The sequence below is a fragment of the Coregonus lavaretus genome (assembly GCF_964263955.1).
Source record: "Coregonus lavaretus genome assembly, chromosome: 22".
NCBI lineage: Eukaryota > Metazoa > Chordata > Actinopteri > Salmoniformes > Salmonidae > Coregonus > Coregonus lavaretus.
The window spans coordinates 36,156,167-36,174,787 of NC_140009.1; the positions used below are offsets into that span (position 1 = coordinate 36,156,167).

General features: G+C 43.7%; 1 protein-coding gene across 3 annotated transcripts in view; it reads right to left on the bottom strand.

The window, feature by feature from the left end:
- LOC311150391 (signal transducer and activator of transcription 6-like) overlaps positions 1-18,621 on the bottom strand; it is a 58,861-nt gene that overhangs the window by 12,437 nt on the left and 27,803 nt on the right. For all 3 annotated transcript variants that reach the window (XM_084187841.1, XM_084187842.1, XM_084187840.1), the window contains 8 exons: positions 16,225-16,367; positions 15,893-16,037; positions 14,149-14,232; positions 13,616-13,805; positions 10,566-10,675; positions 10,067-10,215; positions 4,916-5,032; positions 3,595-3,771 (listed from right to left, as the gene is read on the bottom strand). In XM_084187841.1, coding sequence (XP_084043967.1) covers positions 3,595-3,771; positions 4,916-5,032; positions 10,067-10,215; positions 10,566-10,675; positions 13,616-13,805; positions 14,149-14,232; positions 15,893-16,037; positions 16,225-16,355 — 1,103 coding nt within the window. In that variant the 5' untranslated portion in view covers positions 16,356-16,367. The remainder of the gene's footprint in view (positions 1-3,594; positions 3,772-4,915; positions 5,033-10,066; positions 10,216-10,565; positions 10,676-13,615; positions 13,806-14,148; positions 14,233-15,892; positions 16,038-16,224; positions 16,368-18,621) is intronic.

An 18,621-nucleotide genomic window follows, 5' to 3' on the forward strand; every position in this document is an offset into this window, starting at 1 on the left:
TTGACTTTGCTTGGGAAGTAAACTAATTCTGTCACTATCAATTGATTAAGCTATTTACTTTCTGTACAATAGAAGATGTTTAAACCCAGACAGCTTTTAGAGAAACACTTGGGACCCTCTCTTGTTACGTGAAGCCACAACCTTTTGGCCCTGTGCGCTAGTCCTGTGTAGCTCAGTTGGTAGAGCATGGTGTTTGCAACGCCAGGGTTGTGGGTTCGTTTCCCACGGGGGACCAGTATGAAAAAAATAAAAATATGTATGAACTCACTACTGTATGTCACTCTGGATAAGAGCGTCTGCTAAATGACTAAAATGTAAAATGTTAAGCCATGGAAGAGGAGTAGCCAGCAGTTAAAGTTTACATTTTTCTGAGTTGGTAGGCCTACTCTGTCTGGGGTTAAAAGGTAGGCCTAACTTTTGAAAGTAACATGCTCAGATTCCTAATTACATCTCAGATTTAATTATTTGCAAACAGGGACAGTTTCGATGCAAACAAGACACATTGATTTGGCATTGGAGAAATATGATAAGATGAACACAGGCTTATCTCTCTGTCCATTCTTAGCCTGTAATTTTGGCCATTTGTGTGGTATAAAAAAATATGTAAAATGACATAGAATTGCAAGAAATTTTTATAAACTGCACTTTTTCTTGGACCTGCAAATACAATGATAAATTCATGCAACGCTTTTACTATAAAGGAGATATTTCCACCCATACTCTTGTCCACGGTGGTCTGTGAAGCCACAACCTTTTGGCCCTGTGCGCTATCAAAATGCCTGCGTTGCCATGTAATGCTTACAGGATGAAGAACAGTTTCTAAAACGGCATATCTAAGGCTCTGTCATGACTTCCGCCGAGGCTGCCTCCCCTCCTTGTTCGGGCAGGCTTCGGCGTTCGTCGTCACCGGCTTACTAGCCACTGCCGCTCCATATATCATCATTCCATTTGTCTTGTCTTGTCAATTACACACACCTGGTTCATATCCCCTCATTAGTCCATGTATAAGTGCTCCCTCTGCCCCCTTGTCCTTGTGGGTGATTGTTTTATGTGAGTTGAGTGTAGCTCGGTGGAGCTACTCGTACCTTGTATTGCCGGGGTAGATTATTCCCCTGTGCCTGTATTTTGTTGGAGCTACCCGTACCTTGTATTGCCGGGGTAGATTATTCCCCTGTGCCTGTATTTTGTTGGAGCTACTCGTACCTTGTATTGCCTGGGTAGATTATTCCCCTGTGCCTGTATTTTGTTGGAGCTACCCGTACCTTGTATTGCCGGGGTAGATTATTCCCCTTTGCCTGTATTTTGTTGGAGCTACCCGTACCTTGTATTGCCGGGGTAGATTATTCCCCTTTGCCTGTATTTTGTTGTCGCTATCTAGCGCAACTGTGTACGACGGAATAAACTCTGTATTCAGTGATTTACCCTCCTGCGCCTGACTCCTTCTAATCACATTAATCACAGGCTCTGGTCTGTCCAAGAAGTCAGGGTAAACGGTAGACATGTTCTCTGCTATCCACTTTGTTTTAATCATTATTTTGGGTATAGGGGACGGTCATTTTGTTTTCTTTTAAGCATTCCGGGAGGGTTTAGGTCAAATATATTTTGCTGAAGGGAGGGCCATCCATTTTCATTCCAGAGCGGTCAGATTTTCTCCATGTAACCCTTATTATAAATAACGTTCACTCTCTGAGAGAAGACTCTTCTTTGGCCATCTTGTCATGGGTTTACAATATTTTCTAGGGCAACGTCTTGAGTATGCTAGTTTGTATGCATTTTATCTAAGTGACTGTGTGGGCTAAGTGTAAACAAGTAATAGAGGAAGCCAAATGCTAGCAGTCATATGTAAACAAAGAAATAGACAATCTTAAATGAGTTTGAGGAAGTTCATTTAACTTCCTCAATCCAAAATCTCCCACTGGTGGAAAAATGATGTAGACTACAAAAGGACATTTGGCAGGAGCTTTAACAGACCAATTCACCTCTATAGCTTTTCTCTACCTTCTGATCACAAACCATGTCATGGCATTCCTGGGTCTGGGATAACAATGCTTCATGTCTCATACAGTGGGTATTATAAGTATTCACCCCCCACCCCTTGAATTTTTCCCACATTTTGTTGCGTTACAAAGTGTTATTGAAATAGATTTAGTTGTGATTTTTTTGGTCATTGATCTCCACAAAATACTCCATAATGTCAAAGTAAAAAGCAAATTCTAATATTTCTTCCAATTAACACAAATTACATAACAAAAATATAGTCGTTGCATAGCCTAAATTTCACACAGGAGTAAAATTTGGCTTAACAAATCACATAATAAGTTGCGTAGACTCACTCTGTGTGAAATAATAGGGGTTGACATGATTTTTGAATGACTAACTCTTCCTCTGTCCTCCATACATACAACATCTGTAAGGTCCCTCAGAAAAGAAGAATACAACTATACAGAATAAAAATATTCCAAAACATGCATACTGTTTGCAACAAGGCACTAAAGTAATACTGCAACAAACAAAAAAACACGGCAGAGGAATACATTTTTGGGCCTAAATGTAAAGCCTTACGTTTGGGGCAAATCCAACATAACACATCACTGAGTAACTCCCTCCTTATTTTCCAGCATGGTGATGGCTGCATCTGCTTGACATCTGCAAAGACTGGGGAGTTTTTCAGGATAAAAAGAAACGGGATGGAGCTAAGCACAGGCAAAATCCTAGAGGAAAACCTGCTTCAGTCTGCTTTAAGCCAGACACTGGGAGAGGAATTCACCTTTCAGCAGGAAAATAACTTACAACACAAGGCCAAATCTACATTGGACTTGCTTACCAAGAAGACAGTGAATGTTCCTGAGTGGCCAAGTTACAGTGTTGACTTCAATCTGCTTGAAAATCTAAGGAAGACTTGAAAATTGCTGTCTAGCCATGATCCCCAACACCTTGACAGAGCTTGAAGAATTTTGAAAAGAAGAATGGGCAAATATTGCACAATCCAGGTGTGTAAAGCTCTTAGAGACTTACCCAAGACTCACAGCTGTAATCGCTGCCAAAGGTGTTTCTAACCTGTATTGACTTAGGGGGTGAATACTTATTTAATCAAGGTATATATTGTGTTTTATTTTTCCTCCACTTTGATTATGTTGTGTAGATCATGGACAAAAAGGTAGCTTTGCGGTTAAAAGTGTTGGGCCAGTAACCAAAAGTTTGCTGGTTCGAATCCCAGAGCCGACTAGGTGAAAAATGTGCCCTTGAGCAAGGCACTTAACCCTAATTGCTCCTGTAAGTCGCTTTGGATAAGACCGTCTGCTAAATGACTCCAATGTAAAAAATGACATTTTAATCCCACTTTGTAACACAATAAAATGTGAAGAAATCCAGGGGGGTGAATACTTATGATACCCACTGTAGTTCAGCAAGACAGTAGCGATGCTAACTTAACCATCCACCACAGTGTTTTTCAACATCCTGTTCGCTGATGGAAGCATTCCTCAACCTCACAGGAGGAAGGACCATAACGTGCTGGTCCCGACACAAAAAAGACTGTAGCTTGCCTGTCCCTGGTACAAAAAAGGTTGAGAAGCAATCCGCTACATCACTGACCTGGGTACACAGCCCAGCTGTCCGAGGTTCCTAGCCTGGGCCTCAGTGATGATCTGGGCCTTGAGGAGGACTGGTTTCCCGGGTGCCACTTTCTCCCCCAGCAGGTAGCGCACCGTGGTGGAGAACTTAGACTGGGTCTTAATCACCTGGGGAGGCTGCTTGTCCACCATCAGGGAGCTGTAACCATAGAAATAGAATTTGTAGAATGATCAATGGGTCTGTGATGTGTGGACTGGTAGCCATAATGACCCCACCAGAGAGCTGCAACAGGACAGCACAGGAGAGGAAACATGACTTAGTAAAATGAGTCAATAGTATGCTGGTATGTGCGCACTACTAAAGGTTTCTATAGGAATGGGGTGCTTGTCTGGGGAAACATTGTCAATTCTGAGCATTTCCTGAAAAAGGAAAATAACACCCAAACATGATGACTAGCAACAACAATATGACTCAGGCATAACACTAGGTGGTAGAAAGGCCCTCCCACTGCACAAATTGGTTGAATCAACGTTGTTTTCATGTAATTTCAACAAAAAATATATGTGATGACGTTGAATAAACATGGAAAACTGATTGGATTTGCAAAAAGTCATCAACGTAAAGGAATTTTGTGAATGTTTTTTTTTTTTACCCAACTTTTAACCTAAACATCTTTTAAATATTTGTTGATTGCACATAGAATTCACGTTAGTTGACAACTCAATCAAATGTAAATCAAATCAAAACTAGATGTTGAACTGACATCTGTGTCCAGTGGGCTGGCTGACTGGCAGGTCATAAAGGACAACGTTAGTCAATGACCTAAGTGGGTTCCCAGTAGTTTAGTTTTCAAACTGAAGACATTTCAGTGAAGGCAAATGTGTTTTCTAATACATAATACCACTACATTAACGAATTCGATCACTATCAAACATATCAAGAAAACACAAAGCTGTATTTGAATAAGCCTACAGATTGGGTTGAAAGCACAGTCAATGAGGGATAACTTCAGTGTCATTGACTGAGATAAGCTTTTATTGTCTGTTTCCACAGAAATTTGATTTGCATCTTTAAAACTCCTTACAGGACATATAATTTCTCATGGACAGACTACGTAAACATAAATGGTATCAAATAATACACGATTTTAGTTCTGGGTTAACCGAGATTACAGGACAATACAAAATACAAAACATATAGAGGACAGGGGACTTTTTAGGGGACTATGCAAGTGATTAAGAACATAGAACTAACAGCATTCCCTATATAGTGCACTACATTTTTAACCAGTCTTATTGGCCCTGGTCATAAGTAGCACACTGTTATAGGTGACACAACCGACCTCTGGATTAGAGTTTGCAGCAGACGTCCCAGTTTCTCTTGCAGCTCTGGGATTGGCTCCCCGGCCAGCATCACTTCCTGTCTCAACTTCCCGTTCACCCCCAAGAGTTGTTCACACCTCGAAGAGGAAGAGAGAGGGTGTTAAATTAAATCAGAGAGAAGGGGGAGGGAGATAGATAGGGGGGAGGTAGAGAGAGAGTAGGGAAATAGACAGAGGGATGGGGGAGGGAGGGAGAGCGAGCGAGAGGTGGGGGGTAGGTGAGGGAGAGAGAGAGAGAGAGAAATGGCAGAAGGTCACAAAGCAATATCACACTTCAAATCATACATCTGCAAACATAAACAAATGTTTGTGTGTGTCATAACTGATTAGACAAACCAGTCATTCACAGAGGATTAACCTTTACAGACAGTTTGCATAAAAAGGCTCTAATTTTCAAACACAACACACGTGGATTGAACATTTGCTTAACCAATCGGAAACTTGAGAGTCTTCATTTGTATAGGTGTTTACCCATAGGCTTTAGCTTTTTAATAGTTATTTGCCTAGATAAGTTGTTTTACAGTGGGGGAAAAAAGTATTTAGTCAGCCACCAATTGTGCAAGTTCTCCCACTTAAAAAGATGAGAGAGGCCTGTAGTTTTCATCATAGGTACACGTCAACTATGACAGACAAATTGAGAAAAAAAAATCCAGAAAATCACATTGTAGGATTTTTAATGAATTTATTTGCAAATTATGGTGGAAAATAAGTATTTGGTCACCTACAAACAAGCAACATTTCTGGCTCTCACAGACCTGTAACTTCTTCTTTAAGAGGCTCCTCTGTCCTCCACTCGTTACCTGTATTAATGGCACCTGTTTGAACTTGTTATCAGTATAAAAGACACCTGTCCACAACCTCAAACAGTCACACTCCAAACTCCACTATGGCCAAGACCAAAGAGCTGTCAAAGGACACCAGAAACAACATTGTAGACCTGCACCAGGCTGGGAAGACTGAATCTGCAATAGGTAAGCAGCTTGGTTTGAAGAAATCAACTGTGGGAGCAATTATTAGGAAATGGAAGACATACAAGACCACTGATAATCTCCCTCGATCTGGGGCTCCACGCAGGATCTCACCCCGTGGGGTCAAAATGATCACAAGAACGGTGAGCAAAAATCCCAGAACCACACGGGGGGACCTAGTGAATGACCTGCAGAGAGCTGGGACCAAAGTAACAAAGCCTACCATCAGTAACACACTACGCCGCCAGGGACTCAAATCCTGCAGTGCAAGACGTGTCCCCCTGCTTAAGCCAGTACATGTCCAGGCCTGTCTGAAGTTTGCTAGAGTGCATTTGGATGATCCAGAAGAGGATTGGGAGAATGTCATATGGTCAGATGAAACCAAAATATAACTTTTTGGTAAAAAAAACTCGTCGTGTTTGGAGGACAAAGAATGCTGAGTTGCATCCAAAGAACACCATACCTACTGTGAAGCATGGGGGTGGAAACATCATGCTTTGGGGCTGTTTTTCTGCAAAGGGACCAGGACGACTGATCCGTGTAAAGGAAAGAATGAATGGGGCCATGTATCGTGAGATTTTGAGTGAAAACCTCCTTCCATCAGCAAGAGCATTGAAGATGAAACGTGGCTGGGTCTTTCAGCATGACAATGATCCCAAACACACCACCCGGGCAACGAAGGAGTGGCTTCGTAAGAAGTATTTCAAGGTCCTGGAGTGGCCTAGCCAGTCTCCAGATCTCAACCCCATAGAAAATCTTTGGAGGGAGTTGAAAGTCCGTGTTGCCCAGCGACAGCCCCAAAACATCACTGCTCTAGAGGAGATCTGCATGGAGGAATGGGCCAAAATACCAGCAACAGTGTGTGAAAACCTTGTGAAGACTTACAGAAAACGTTTGACCTGTGTCATTGCCAACAAAGGGTATATAACAAAGTATTGAGAAACTTTTGTTATTGACCAAATACTTATTTTCCACCATAATTTGCAAATAAATTCATTAAAAATCCTACAATGTGATTTTCTGGATTTTTTTTCCTCATTTTTGTCTGTCATAGTTGACGTGTACCTATGATGAAAATTACAGGCCTCTCTCATCTTTTTAAGTGGGAGAACTTACACAATTGGTGGCTGACTAAATACTTTTTTTCCCCACTGTATATGGATGGATGCAGTCAGGTATGCGTGCGCATGGAGGTATGTGCAGGTGGGCATGTGTCTGCGCGTATGTACATGGGCTCAGTATGCTTGAGGGTATCATAGCTTCTCAGGTGTCTGAACATCTTTGTGGTATGGGTGACTGTTTACAGGTAGCCTATGTGAGTAGATCTCTATGTTTATGAAGGGATGCTGTTGTTATGCATATTTGACTCAGGTCTCTGCTCTCTACCCCCGCATTGATGTTGACTGTGATATGTCATTGTAATATCTTTCCTGCTAAAATAAATATATGAATACATTTAAAACATACTTTTTTATTTTCTCTGCTGCTACAGGCCTCGCCTGTCACACCCTGGCTCTGGGACTCTATATGTTGAGCCAGGGTGTGTTCATTCTATGTGTTCTGTTTCTTTGTTTGGGTGTTCTAGGTTGTCTGTTTCTATGTTTGCCTGTGTGACTCCCAATCAGAGGCAACGAGTGTCAGCTGTCGGCTGGTTGTCTCTGATTGGGAGCCATATTTAAACTGTATGTTTTCCCTTGGGTGTTGTGGGTTTTTGTTCCGTGTTCGGTCATTGTCACAGTGGACTTCACGAGTCGTGTTTTGTTTTGTTTGGTATACTTTAACTATTAAAGTCATGTTTGTTTCTCACGCTGCGCCTTGGTCTACTCATTACTACGACGATCGTGACAGAAAAACCCACCATACCAGGACCAAGCAGCGTGTCCAGGAACACACGCAGGAGGTGACTCTTGTGGATGTCCTCCTCGGTTGGGGGCAGATTACTGAGGAGGAGGCCATCCGGTACCGGAAGGCGATAAAGGGGGAGACCCAGGCAGGAGAGGAGCAGCGGCGCCAAACGGGTCAACGTCGGACAGGCGAGAGGCAACCCCAAGAAATTTTTAGGGGGGGGGGGCACACGGCATGGGCGACTGGGCAGCAGGAGGCTGCCACAGGGCGAAATGGGAGACGAGGAGAGAAGGCCACCGGGTTACGGGAGCCATTGGCGAGAGGAGGGAAGGAAGTTGTAGAGGCACGGCGAGAGGTACTGAGGTGTATTGCCAGTCCGGTCCGGCCCGTTCCTGATCCCCGTTTAAGGCCAGTGGTGTGTGTTCCCAGTACGGTCCGGCCTGTCCCTGCTCCACGCACCAAGCCTACGGTGTGCGTCGACAGCCCAGCCCGGCCTGTCCCTGCTCCACGCACCAAGCCTACGGTGTGCGTCGACAGCCCAGCCCGGCCTGTCCCTGCTCCACGCACCAAACCTACGGTGTGCGTCGCCAGCCCAGCCCGGCCTGTCCCTGCTCCACGCACCAAGCCTACGGTGTGCGTCGCCAGCCCAGCCCGGCCTGTTCCTGCTCCACGCACCAAGCCTACGGTGTGCGTCGACAGCCCAGCCCGGCCTGTCCCTGCTCCACGCACCAAACCTACGGTGTGCGTCGCAAGCCCAGCCCTGCCTGTTCCTGCTCCACGCACCAAGCCTACGGTGTGCGTCGCCAGCCCTGCCCGGCCTGTCCCTGCTCCACGCACCAAGCCTACGGTGTGCGTCGCCAGCCCTGTCCGGCCTGTCCCTGCTCCACGCACCAAGCCTACGGTGTGCGTCGTCAGCCCAGCCCGGCCTGTCCCTGCTCCACGCACCAAGCCTACGGGGTGCGTCGCCAGCCCGGCCCGGCCTGTCCCTGCTCCACGCACCAAGTCTACGGTGCGCGTCGCCAGCCCGGTCCGGCCTGTTCCTGCCACTCGCACCAAGTCTACGGTGCGCGTCGCCAGCCCGGCCCGGCTCGTTCCTGCCACTCGCACCAAGCCGAGTGTCAGCTGTCGGCTGGTTGTCTCTGATTGGGAGCCATATTTAAACTGTATGTTTTCCCTTGGGTGTTGTGGGTTTTTGTTCCGTGTTCGGTCATTGTCACCGTGGACTTCACGAGTCGTGTTTTGTTTTGTTTAGAAACTTTAACTAATTAAAGTCATGTTTGTTTCTCACGCTGCGCCTTGGTCTACTCATTACTACGACGATCGTGACATCGCCCTGTCTGCAGAGGGCTGAGGTTATTGCCAAAACCAATTACGCACGCATGCACACACACACACAAAGTACTTAAGTAAAAATATTTAAAGTACTACTTAAAGAGCCACTGAACACGTCAATTGGCACGTGTGTTTTTCTGTTGCTCATTAGAAAAACAAGATTTCAGTCTTGGAGGTGTGTTTCCTTACCGATTCCAAGTTTGGTTAATAATGTTTATGCCACATGAGACACTGTAGACGTGGAAGCCTATTTCACTTTATCATAATCCCCAGAATGACTCTAAGATAACTCAAGAAATCTGCAATAAATTGATGTTTTTAACAAGGATGTTTTAGTTGCCCAATTTTACATCCAACTAAGGTGTTTGGTGCAGTATTTCTCAAGAAAAAATGCACGACGTGTTGTCTTATGTAAACAAAGTCGGAGCTGCTTGGTAGGTCTGTCTCACTGTCTATGCTATTGGATAGAGAGCAATCACTGCAGCTATTCACCCCATGTTTGTGGCCAAATGGACATTGTCAAATCAAATCAAAACCCAACCTTAGATTTACCCGTTGTGACGCATGAATGTTCCAATCTCCGCTTTAGACGAGACAGTTTATGACCAAAATGATGCTATTTACACTCTGTAGTCCATTTTGACACTAGAATAACAGTTTCTGACTCATATTGATGCCACATAGTTTTCAAAGGGATTCATTGCTTTTTAAAGGCAGTCGCTCTTTAAGTATTTTATTTGGGGTATCTGTACATTACTTTACTAGTTTGTGTTTTTGACAACTTTTACTTTTATTTAACTACATTCCTAAAGATAATATGTACTTTTTACTCCATATATTTTCCCTGACACATTTTCACTTTTACTCAAATCATTTTCTATTAAGGTATCTTTACTTTTACTCAGGTATGACATTTTGTACTTTGTCCACCACTGCACACATACACACACGCACGCACAGGCCTCACCATGTCTGCAGAGGGCTGAGGTTGTCATCGAAGGGGTGTCCGATAGTAGCTTGATGCTGTTCCCACCTCCAGGCTTTGATCCTGTTGATCAGACGAGACTGACACTTCTCCAGACTAGACACTGCCTCCTGGAGCAGCTGAACACGCTTCTGCAAACACACACGCACGCACACACGCACAGTTTAGCTTATAGAGAGAGAGTTATGCAGAGAAAGGCGAACACAGTTTTCAGTACAGGGAAACTCCGGCCTTATGGAGGCAAACAGTTCATACAGGGAGAGACAAACAAACATAGTTTAGATGGCCGTCCGGTCATAGAGAGCCAATTAGAGTACAGGTATAGCAGGATCATGTTCAGAAGGGCACACCGTAGCAAAATTTTTGCAACAGAAATCTGTGTTCTAATTGGACAACTTCAGGTATAGTCTCTCATGACAGACGTAACAATAGCAGGCTCACACGTGAGAACAACAATTGTGTGTGTTACGTAATAGCTTACCTTGGCTATGACTTGGCCATTGTACTCATGCTGTTTGATGTTATTCTGGAGTTTGGTGACTTCTGACATGCTGGAGTCCATCCCATTGGTATGGGTCTGCTGGATAGTGCCTGTCACCCAATTAAATACAATATAATACATGAAGGTTGTATCTTTATTGGGCCTGCAAAGGCTGCGTTTACACATGCAGCCAAATTTGGATATTAATACTAATAGGTCTTTTGACCAACCACATCAGATATTTTCACATCAGCTCTTTTTCAGAGCTGATCTGATTGGTCAAAAGACCAATTAGTGAAAAGAATATCAGAATTGGGCTGGCTGTGTAAACGCAGCCAAAGTAGCCTTGTCCGAGCCAGAATGGCCCATAGGCCAGGAGCCTATCTCCTGTTTCTATAGCGTGAGGCAGCTGTACAAGTCAGGGGAGAACGACTGCCCCCTCTCACTGAAGCCAAGGAAGTTCAAGGACGACCGTGGTACTGCAGGCATTGTTAGCAGAAAACAGGATCCCCATTATAGTGAATGGAAAAATGACTATCTTCGTGGTCAATCTTAGTGTAAAAAATAAATAAAAAATCGAAGACAATCATGGTACCAATAACTGCTTCTAACACACCAGATGTATGTAAAATCGCACACAGAAGAAGTTATAAGGATAATTTAGTTGCTAACGGCAGCCTGCAGTACCCCGGTCGGCCTTCAAATTGAGTTACTCAATCAGAGGGGGCAGCACTAAGCTAACCTGCAACTTCACTTCCTGGAGTAGCTCAACTGCGCATGTTATGTCTCCATGAGACGCCATCTTAACCTACTTCATTTGGCTTAAATGCGCTATTGAGTCTTCACACAGGAATGAATGGTGTCACGTGATCAATGGCGTTGTCCAATCATATATACATGTGACTGATTGAACCATGTTTGGCTGTGAAAGCCATCATTTCCATTGTGGAAGACCAGTTCATGTGAACTGACTTAATCTTGACACCATAGGGATTACAAATAAACTCTGCTACATCAAGCTGCCTCTAGCATTGAATTGGAATAGAATCTGGCTTGCAGTTGGCGTTCCAATTCATCCCAAAGGTGTTCGATGGGGTTGAGGTCAGGGCTCTGTGCAGGACAGTCAAGTTCTTCCACACCAATCTCGACAAACCATTTCTGTATGGACCTCGCTTTGTGCACCAGGGCATTGTCATGCTGAAACAGGAAAGGGCCTTCCTCAAACTGTTGCCACAAAGTTGGAAGCACAGAATTGTCTAGAATGTCATTTTATGCTGTAGCGTTAAGATTTCCCTTCAGTGGATCTAAGGGGCCTAGCCCGAACCATGAAAAACAGACCCAGACCATTATTCCTCCTCCACCAAACTTTACAGTGGGCGATATGCATTCGGGCAGGTAACGTTCTCCTGGCATCCGCCAAACCCAGATTCGTCCGTCGGACTGTCAGGTGGTGAAATGTGATTAATCACTCCAGAGAACGCGTTTCCACTGCTCCAGAGTCCAATGGTGGCGAGCTTTACACCACTCCAGCCGATACTTGGCATTGCGCATGGTGATCTTCGGCTTGTGTGCGGCTGCTCGGCCATGGAAACCCATTTCATGAAGATCCCGACGAACAGTTCTTGTGCTGATGTTTCCACTTCACAATAACAGCACTTACAGTTGACCGGGGCAGCTGTAGCAGGGCAGACATTTTACAAACTATCTTGTAGGAAAGATGGCATCCTATGATGGTGCCACGTTGAAAGTTACTGAGCTCTTCAGTACAGGCCATTCTACTGCCAATGTTTGTCTATGGAGATTGCATGGCTGTGTGCTCGATTTTATACACCTGGCAGCAACAGGAGTGACTGAAATAGCCGAATCCACTAATTTGAAGGGGTGTCCACATACTTTAGGCAAGTGTAGTTGACAAACTAGTCTGAGCATGAGTAATAATCCATACAATAAATGTAGGTTGTGTCCCAAATGGCAATAACCTATTCCCTATACATAGTGCACAACTTTTTAACAGAGCCTATGGGCCCTGGTCAAAAGTAGTGCACTATATAAGGAATAGGGTGCCATATGGGCCAATTTGCCAATTTGTCTGAACATTTAACCCAGATCAAAGAAGTCTGTTGTGTTAAATTCTGTAGCTCCCTTCCAGATTTGTTAGGTTCCAACTGGCTCAACTGGTAAGTATGCCGCTAGCAACGACAAGGCTGTGGGCTCAATTCCCACAGGGATTACAAACACAAAAAATTTATGGACTCAATATACAATATATATAATATAAATATATACAGTCTTTTTGGATAAAAGTGTCTGCTGAGTGGCATATAGGGACGAATCCTAACCTCCACTAAAGTCACATTTTACGTCACATCCCATAAAAGTCCATGCATGACTAAGGGGGAAATCTTACTTAAAGATATGCTCCGGAACTTTAGCAACAAGTATTTTTAAAACTTGGGCTGGATGTGTCAATGTGTAGTTCATACATGCATAATCTATGAGCAGAATTACTGTTTTACCTCAATTAGCCACAAAATCCCTAGTTTTAAAGCGACTATTTACTAGAAGCTGTGCGGTGCCATTTTCCCTACATTTTCCCCCACGTGGACCAGCCCACAAGCAATTCGAGTTCCAGCCAATGAGATTCAGCCCCTCGCCATTTGACAGCTAGCAAGATGCACAATAAAGTGGTGCACATATCTGCACATAATGTATGCCCGCATGACTAAGTCGATTTGGATAAAAATGTCTGCTAAATGGTATATATTATTATATTATATGTGCCATAGCATGCCATTTTCGGCGACCACTTTTGGCTCTTGAGCGCTACTTCCAGAACTACTTGCTAAAAAGTATACAAAAGTAACAGATCATCTCTTTAACCCCAGCCATCTCTCGCCCCGGAATGGATTCATAGTTCTGCCTCTCCCATAGCTATTCACTACGCAAATGCTCAGCTCGAATTAGCATTACGGCTAATTAAGACATGTTTTGCTATGGGGAAATGCTAACGGTTCCCTGTCTTAATAATACGTGTTTTTGGTATTTCTCACCCTGAATGGACTCATAGTTCTGCCTCTCCCAGTTGAGCTCCTCCTGCAGCTGGTGGATCTGCTGTCTGCAGTCCTGGATCTCCAGCACCTTGAGCACCAGCATGTCCACATCTCTGGTGGTGTGGGCTACAGCCATGGAATCCTGGGCTGGGGGTTGAGAGATGTGGGCTAGGGCCGGGATCTGGGTAGACTAAGGAGGGGGAAGACAAAGTATTAGAGGTTCGTCTCTGGTGGTGGTGGCAGGGGCCATGGGTTCCTGGGCTGGGTTGGGGCCAGGGGGAAGTGGAGTGAGGGGATCTGGGTAGACTATGGAGGAGGGGGGCGGACTGGTATTACCTATTATGCCCACATATTAAACATTCAAATGTTTTAAAAGTCAAATAGTCCATTTTTTTTTTACACACAGCTTTCTTATCATATTAACAATCAAAAACATATATTGTGTTGGAAGTGAGCTTCTGTGGTTTCTGTGGCCCTCCTATGTGCCACAAGACTGTGTTGGTACGCTGAGCTAAAGGCTCTGTTACACTTACCGCTTGACTGAGCAGCTCTCTCTCCTTCCTCAGGACATCTCTGACTGTGAGCACCAGCTGGAGGGGCTGGGAACGGAACATACTCTGGAAGACAGGCAGAGTTCCCATCAACCACCAGACCACATCCACATAGTCAGGTCAGTTGATTCAATTAAAGATGACAATATTACTGAGGACAACATGTTCCCTCTGAGTACTGAGAACTGTTAGCTTGGTCCCAGATCTGTTTGTGCTATCTTGCTAACTCCATGTGTGACAATTCCATAAGGAGTTGGCATGAGAGCAGAAACAGACTGGCACCCAGGCTACTGAACTGTATGTTTTAAAACCTGTATTTTCTGTTTCTCTGTTGCAATGTATTTACAGTAAATAATGGTGAGTAGGCCATGTGTATGGACCTGAGTGGGCCACTTCAGTACATTAGTGTGTGTGTGTGTATGTGTGTGTGTGTGTGTGTGTGTGTGTGTGTGTGTGTGTGTGTGTGTGTGTGTGTGTGTGTGTGTGTGCATGCGTGCGTATTTGAACAGAATGTCCTGACAAGATAGGAAAACAAGAACAATTCTGAAAAGTCAGGACATTTTGCATGTCCTGAAAAGTAAAAATGCTATTTTATGTTTAAGGGTTAAGTTTAGGGTTAAATGCCCACACCAGTAGAAACCCACTATTTCGAGCTGAAAGACGATGGCCAGAGCTTACCCATGATGTTGCACAACAATTTAAGTCAACAAGTCATCGTTTTAGTCAAAGTATGATACACACTGAGTGTACAAAACATTAGGGACACCTGCTCTTTCCATGACATAGACATTGACTGACCAGGTGAATCCAGGTGAAAGCTATGATCCCTTATTAATGTCACTTGCTAAACCCACTTCAATCAATGTAGATGAAGGGGAGGAGACAGGTTAAATAAGGATTTTTAAGCCTTGAGACAATTGAGATATGGATTGGGGGGTGGGGGGGGGTTGTCATTCAAGGTTAGGGTTAGGTCAATGCATAAAGAATGTCACTCAAGAGCATGCATATCCAGAAACAAAAGGCTTTATTTGACCTTTTTCCATTTCAACAGAGCTGAACTATCTCCCACTATGGGCCCCTCTATCTCTCCTTTGTCCTTGCTCTTGGCCTCTTACTTGACCCATTCTTGCAAACAGCAACTCAGAGAGAGGTGACCTCTTTTATGCATGCATAAGGACTGATTGCTGATTGAACAATTGTGCAAAGAAGTTTTGCACACGTACAGAAGAGGTTCACATTCATGGGACATTCATTGTATCAGCTGTGACCAATTTTCTTTTTTTTAAATGATTTACTCAACTGAGTTTTGCGTCTTTTGTAGAGTTGTGTTAACTGTTTAGCAAAAATGTGCTTAGCATTTGCATTGTGTGTGAAAGCAATGAGAAATACGGTTGTGCTCATTAGGTTATGATGGAGATCAAGTGGACCCCAGTTTCAATAAAAGTGTCTTAGCTATCGAGAAAAACTGTAAATACTTGGATGGCTCACAACTTCCTGCTGCTAAATCAAGATAAGACTGAGGTTCTTATTGTTGGACAGAAAGAGAATCTGCTGCACATTTTAATTCACTGGCAATAAAGATAAAACACCAGGTAAAATATGTTGGGGTTTGGGTAAGAGTTAGGGAAAATTGGATTTTACTCCCCAAAAAGTCCTGACAAGTGTGTGTGTGTGTTTGGTGGAGAGGATAAGTGTGTGTGTGTGTGCGTGTGTGTATCTATTGTACCATATTCCTGGAGATGTGCTGCAGCCTCATCTTTTCCACCACGTTGGGGTTCTGCCCGGCCAGACTCTGTAGGCAGGATATGATCTGATCCAATAGGGTCAGAGCCTGGGGCTTCTGGTCTACCTTCTCTGGCTCAAAGTCCTCCCTAGAGAGAGAGAGAGAGTATGAGAGGGAGCGAGAGAGAGAGAGAGCGAGAGAGAGAGAGCGAGCGAGAGAGAGCAAGAGATTAGGGTGCATTTGTCCCCTTTTCCACTTTTATTTGTGCAAATTCAGACTGTATGTGTGCTTTATGTGTGCGTGCATGCATTCTTGCATGAGTTTTTGTGTCATACCATCTCTGCTCCTCGATCCAGTTGGCCAGGTAGCACCTGACGTCCATGGGAAAGGAGGGGGAGTAGAGCTCGTTGAGGGTCTGTGTGGCCAGATAGGGAATCAGCTGTTTCATCTGCGTCCACTGTGCCATGGTGAAGCAGATCTGGAAAAGACAGGAATAAAGGACATTGAATGATGTAATATATCCATAAACATACACGCTGAATCACAAATAGCACACTATTCCCTATATAGTGCATAATTATTTTACCAGACCCTCAATTCAATCAAACCCACATTGGTGTAGTATTAACACAGGAAATCACAGTTGGTTTCAGTTAATGTGTCAGCTAATGTAGCTTTGATTAAATACCATCCTAAACAAAAGGTAATAGGGAATACTTGAGATAAATATGTGAATATAAATCCATCATAAAGAGGTCATTTCTTTACAGCAGATTGACAGGAGGTCAATGTTAGGTCCATGCGTCATACATTTACATTTACATTTTAGTCATTTAGCAGACGCTCTTATCCAGAGCGACTTACAGTTAGTGAGTGCATACATTATTTAATTTTTTTCATACTGGCCCCCCGTGGGAATCAAACCCACAACCCTGGCGTTGCAAACACCATGCTCTACCAACTGAGCTACATCCCTGCCGGCCATTCCCTCCCCTACCCTGGACGACGCTGGGCCAATTGTGCGCCGCCCCATGGGTCTATACAAACACCAAAACACCAGAGGGGTATACTACGAAGCAGCATCAGGATCGAGGATGTGGCAATTTTTTTAAAAGATAAGCTTGAAATGGGCATGGTCTAATTGATTTAATGAACAAAAATACATATCTAAGTTTAGCTATAGTTATTTATTGTCAATTGGATCACAACAAATATTGTTGCTTATCAAAGTTAGCTGGCTAACTCTTTGATTCTGCTTTGTAGTATACCCCTCAGAACAGTCAATAGGTCACTGTGTATACAGTCACTTCCAGACATGTAAATTATCATCCTAACTCAGTAATAAAATAACATAAGTCCCCAACAGGACAGGACAGGGTCTGAGACAAATCGTTGTTTTTATCATGTCCATCTAGTGTTATTTTAATAACGCAATGCCATCACCTCTAAACAGATTAAAGCAACAAAAACATTGCTATGAGAACTACAGAAGAAATACAGTGTAAATGTAAGACTTGCCGAGCAGACAATACATGGCAGTTTGCCAAGTAGGATATACAGTACAGAACAAGACAAGACAGTTGTGAGACTGATCCCAATCTATTTTGTTCTGAGTGTTCTAAATCTGGAGCACGGGAGGAGAGGATAGCACAAGACATGCAGACAATAAATGTCTGTGTGCAAAGTGAGGATATAGAGAGGGCCAAGTCCCCAACAAGACAATAGAATGACTGACCCCCAATCTATCTTGTTCTGGGTGTTCTGAAATCTGTTTTTGGAAGGACAGGAGAGGCTAGCACTTCCTGTGATGTTTTTATCTTTGGCCCACACGTGTAGCAGCTATACTAGAGCCAAGAGATGACAATACAGAAACGACGGTATTGTGTTTCAGTGTTGTTTCACATAGCTGAATATTGTCACAACTTAATACACCTAGCCTATAGCTTAATACATTCATCTGTAAAACAAAAAGTAAAGAGTAAAAGTAAAGTGTGGTATTACTGTGTAACATGGGGTGAAAAGCACCAATACTGTATCTGATACTGTCACGGATTCCGCCGAGGCTGCTCCTCCTCCTTGTTCGGGCAGGCTTCGGCGTTCGTCGTCCCCGGAGTACTAGCTACTACCGTTTGATGTTTTCGATGTTTGTTTTGTCATGTCTAGTTAGTGCACCTGTTTCGTATTTTGTATTGATTATGTCACCTATAAGTTCCCCTATGTTATGTTTGTATCTTGTGTGTTATTGTTCCACCTGTCGTGTTTAGATAGGTTCGGTGCCTTGGCTCTACTTAGTTGTTTACGCACTCCGCGTATTTTGTCTCTTCGTGTTTTACGCACTGCGCGTAATTGTTCGCCTTCAGTGTTCTGAGGCCGTTTATTTTGTATTCTATTTTCAAGTGATAGTAAAGTCGTTTTGACTTATCCTCTGTGTCCTGCGCTTGACTCTACCACCGCATCCACTCTGACAGATACTGTAGAGCTGGGACGATAAACTGAAAATTATTAACACTGACCATACCGATCACTTATCGCAGGCATTTTGACGATAATGTTCATTACGATAAGTAGCCTATACTAGAGAAATGTGAAGTTTGAAATGAAATACGTTTGCTCATTTGGGTGATTGTTAATGGGACAATTGATGGCTACAACTGTCAAAGTTGCGTCAATTCAAATCTGGCATTAGGAACAAAAGAGGTCAACACGACTTCTAAGATATACTAGTTATTTTA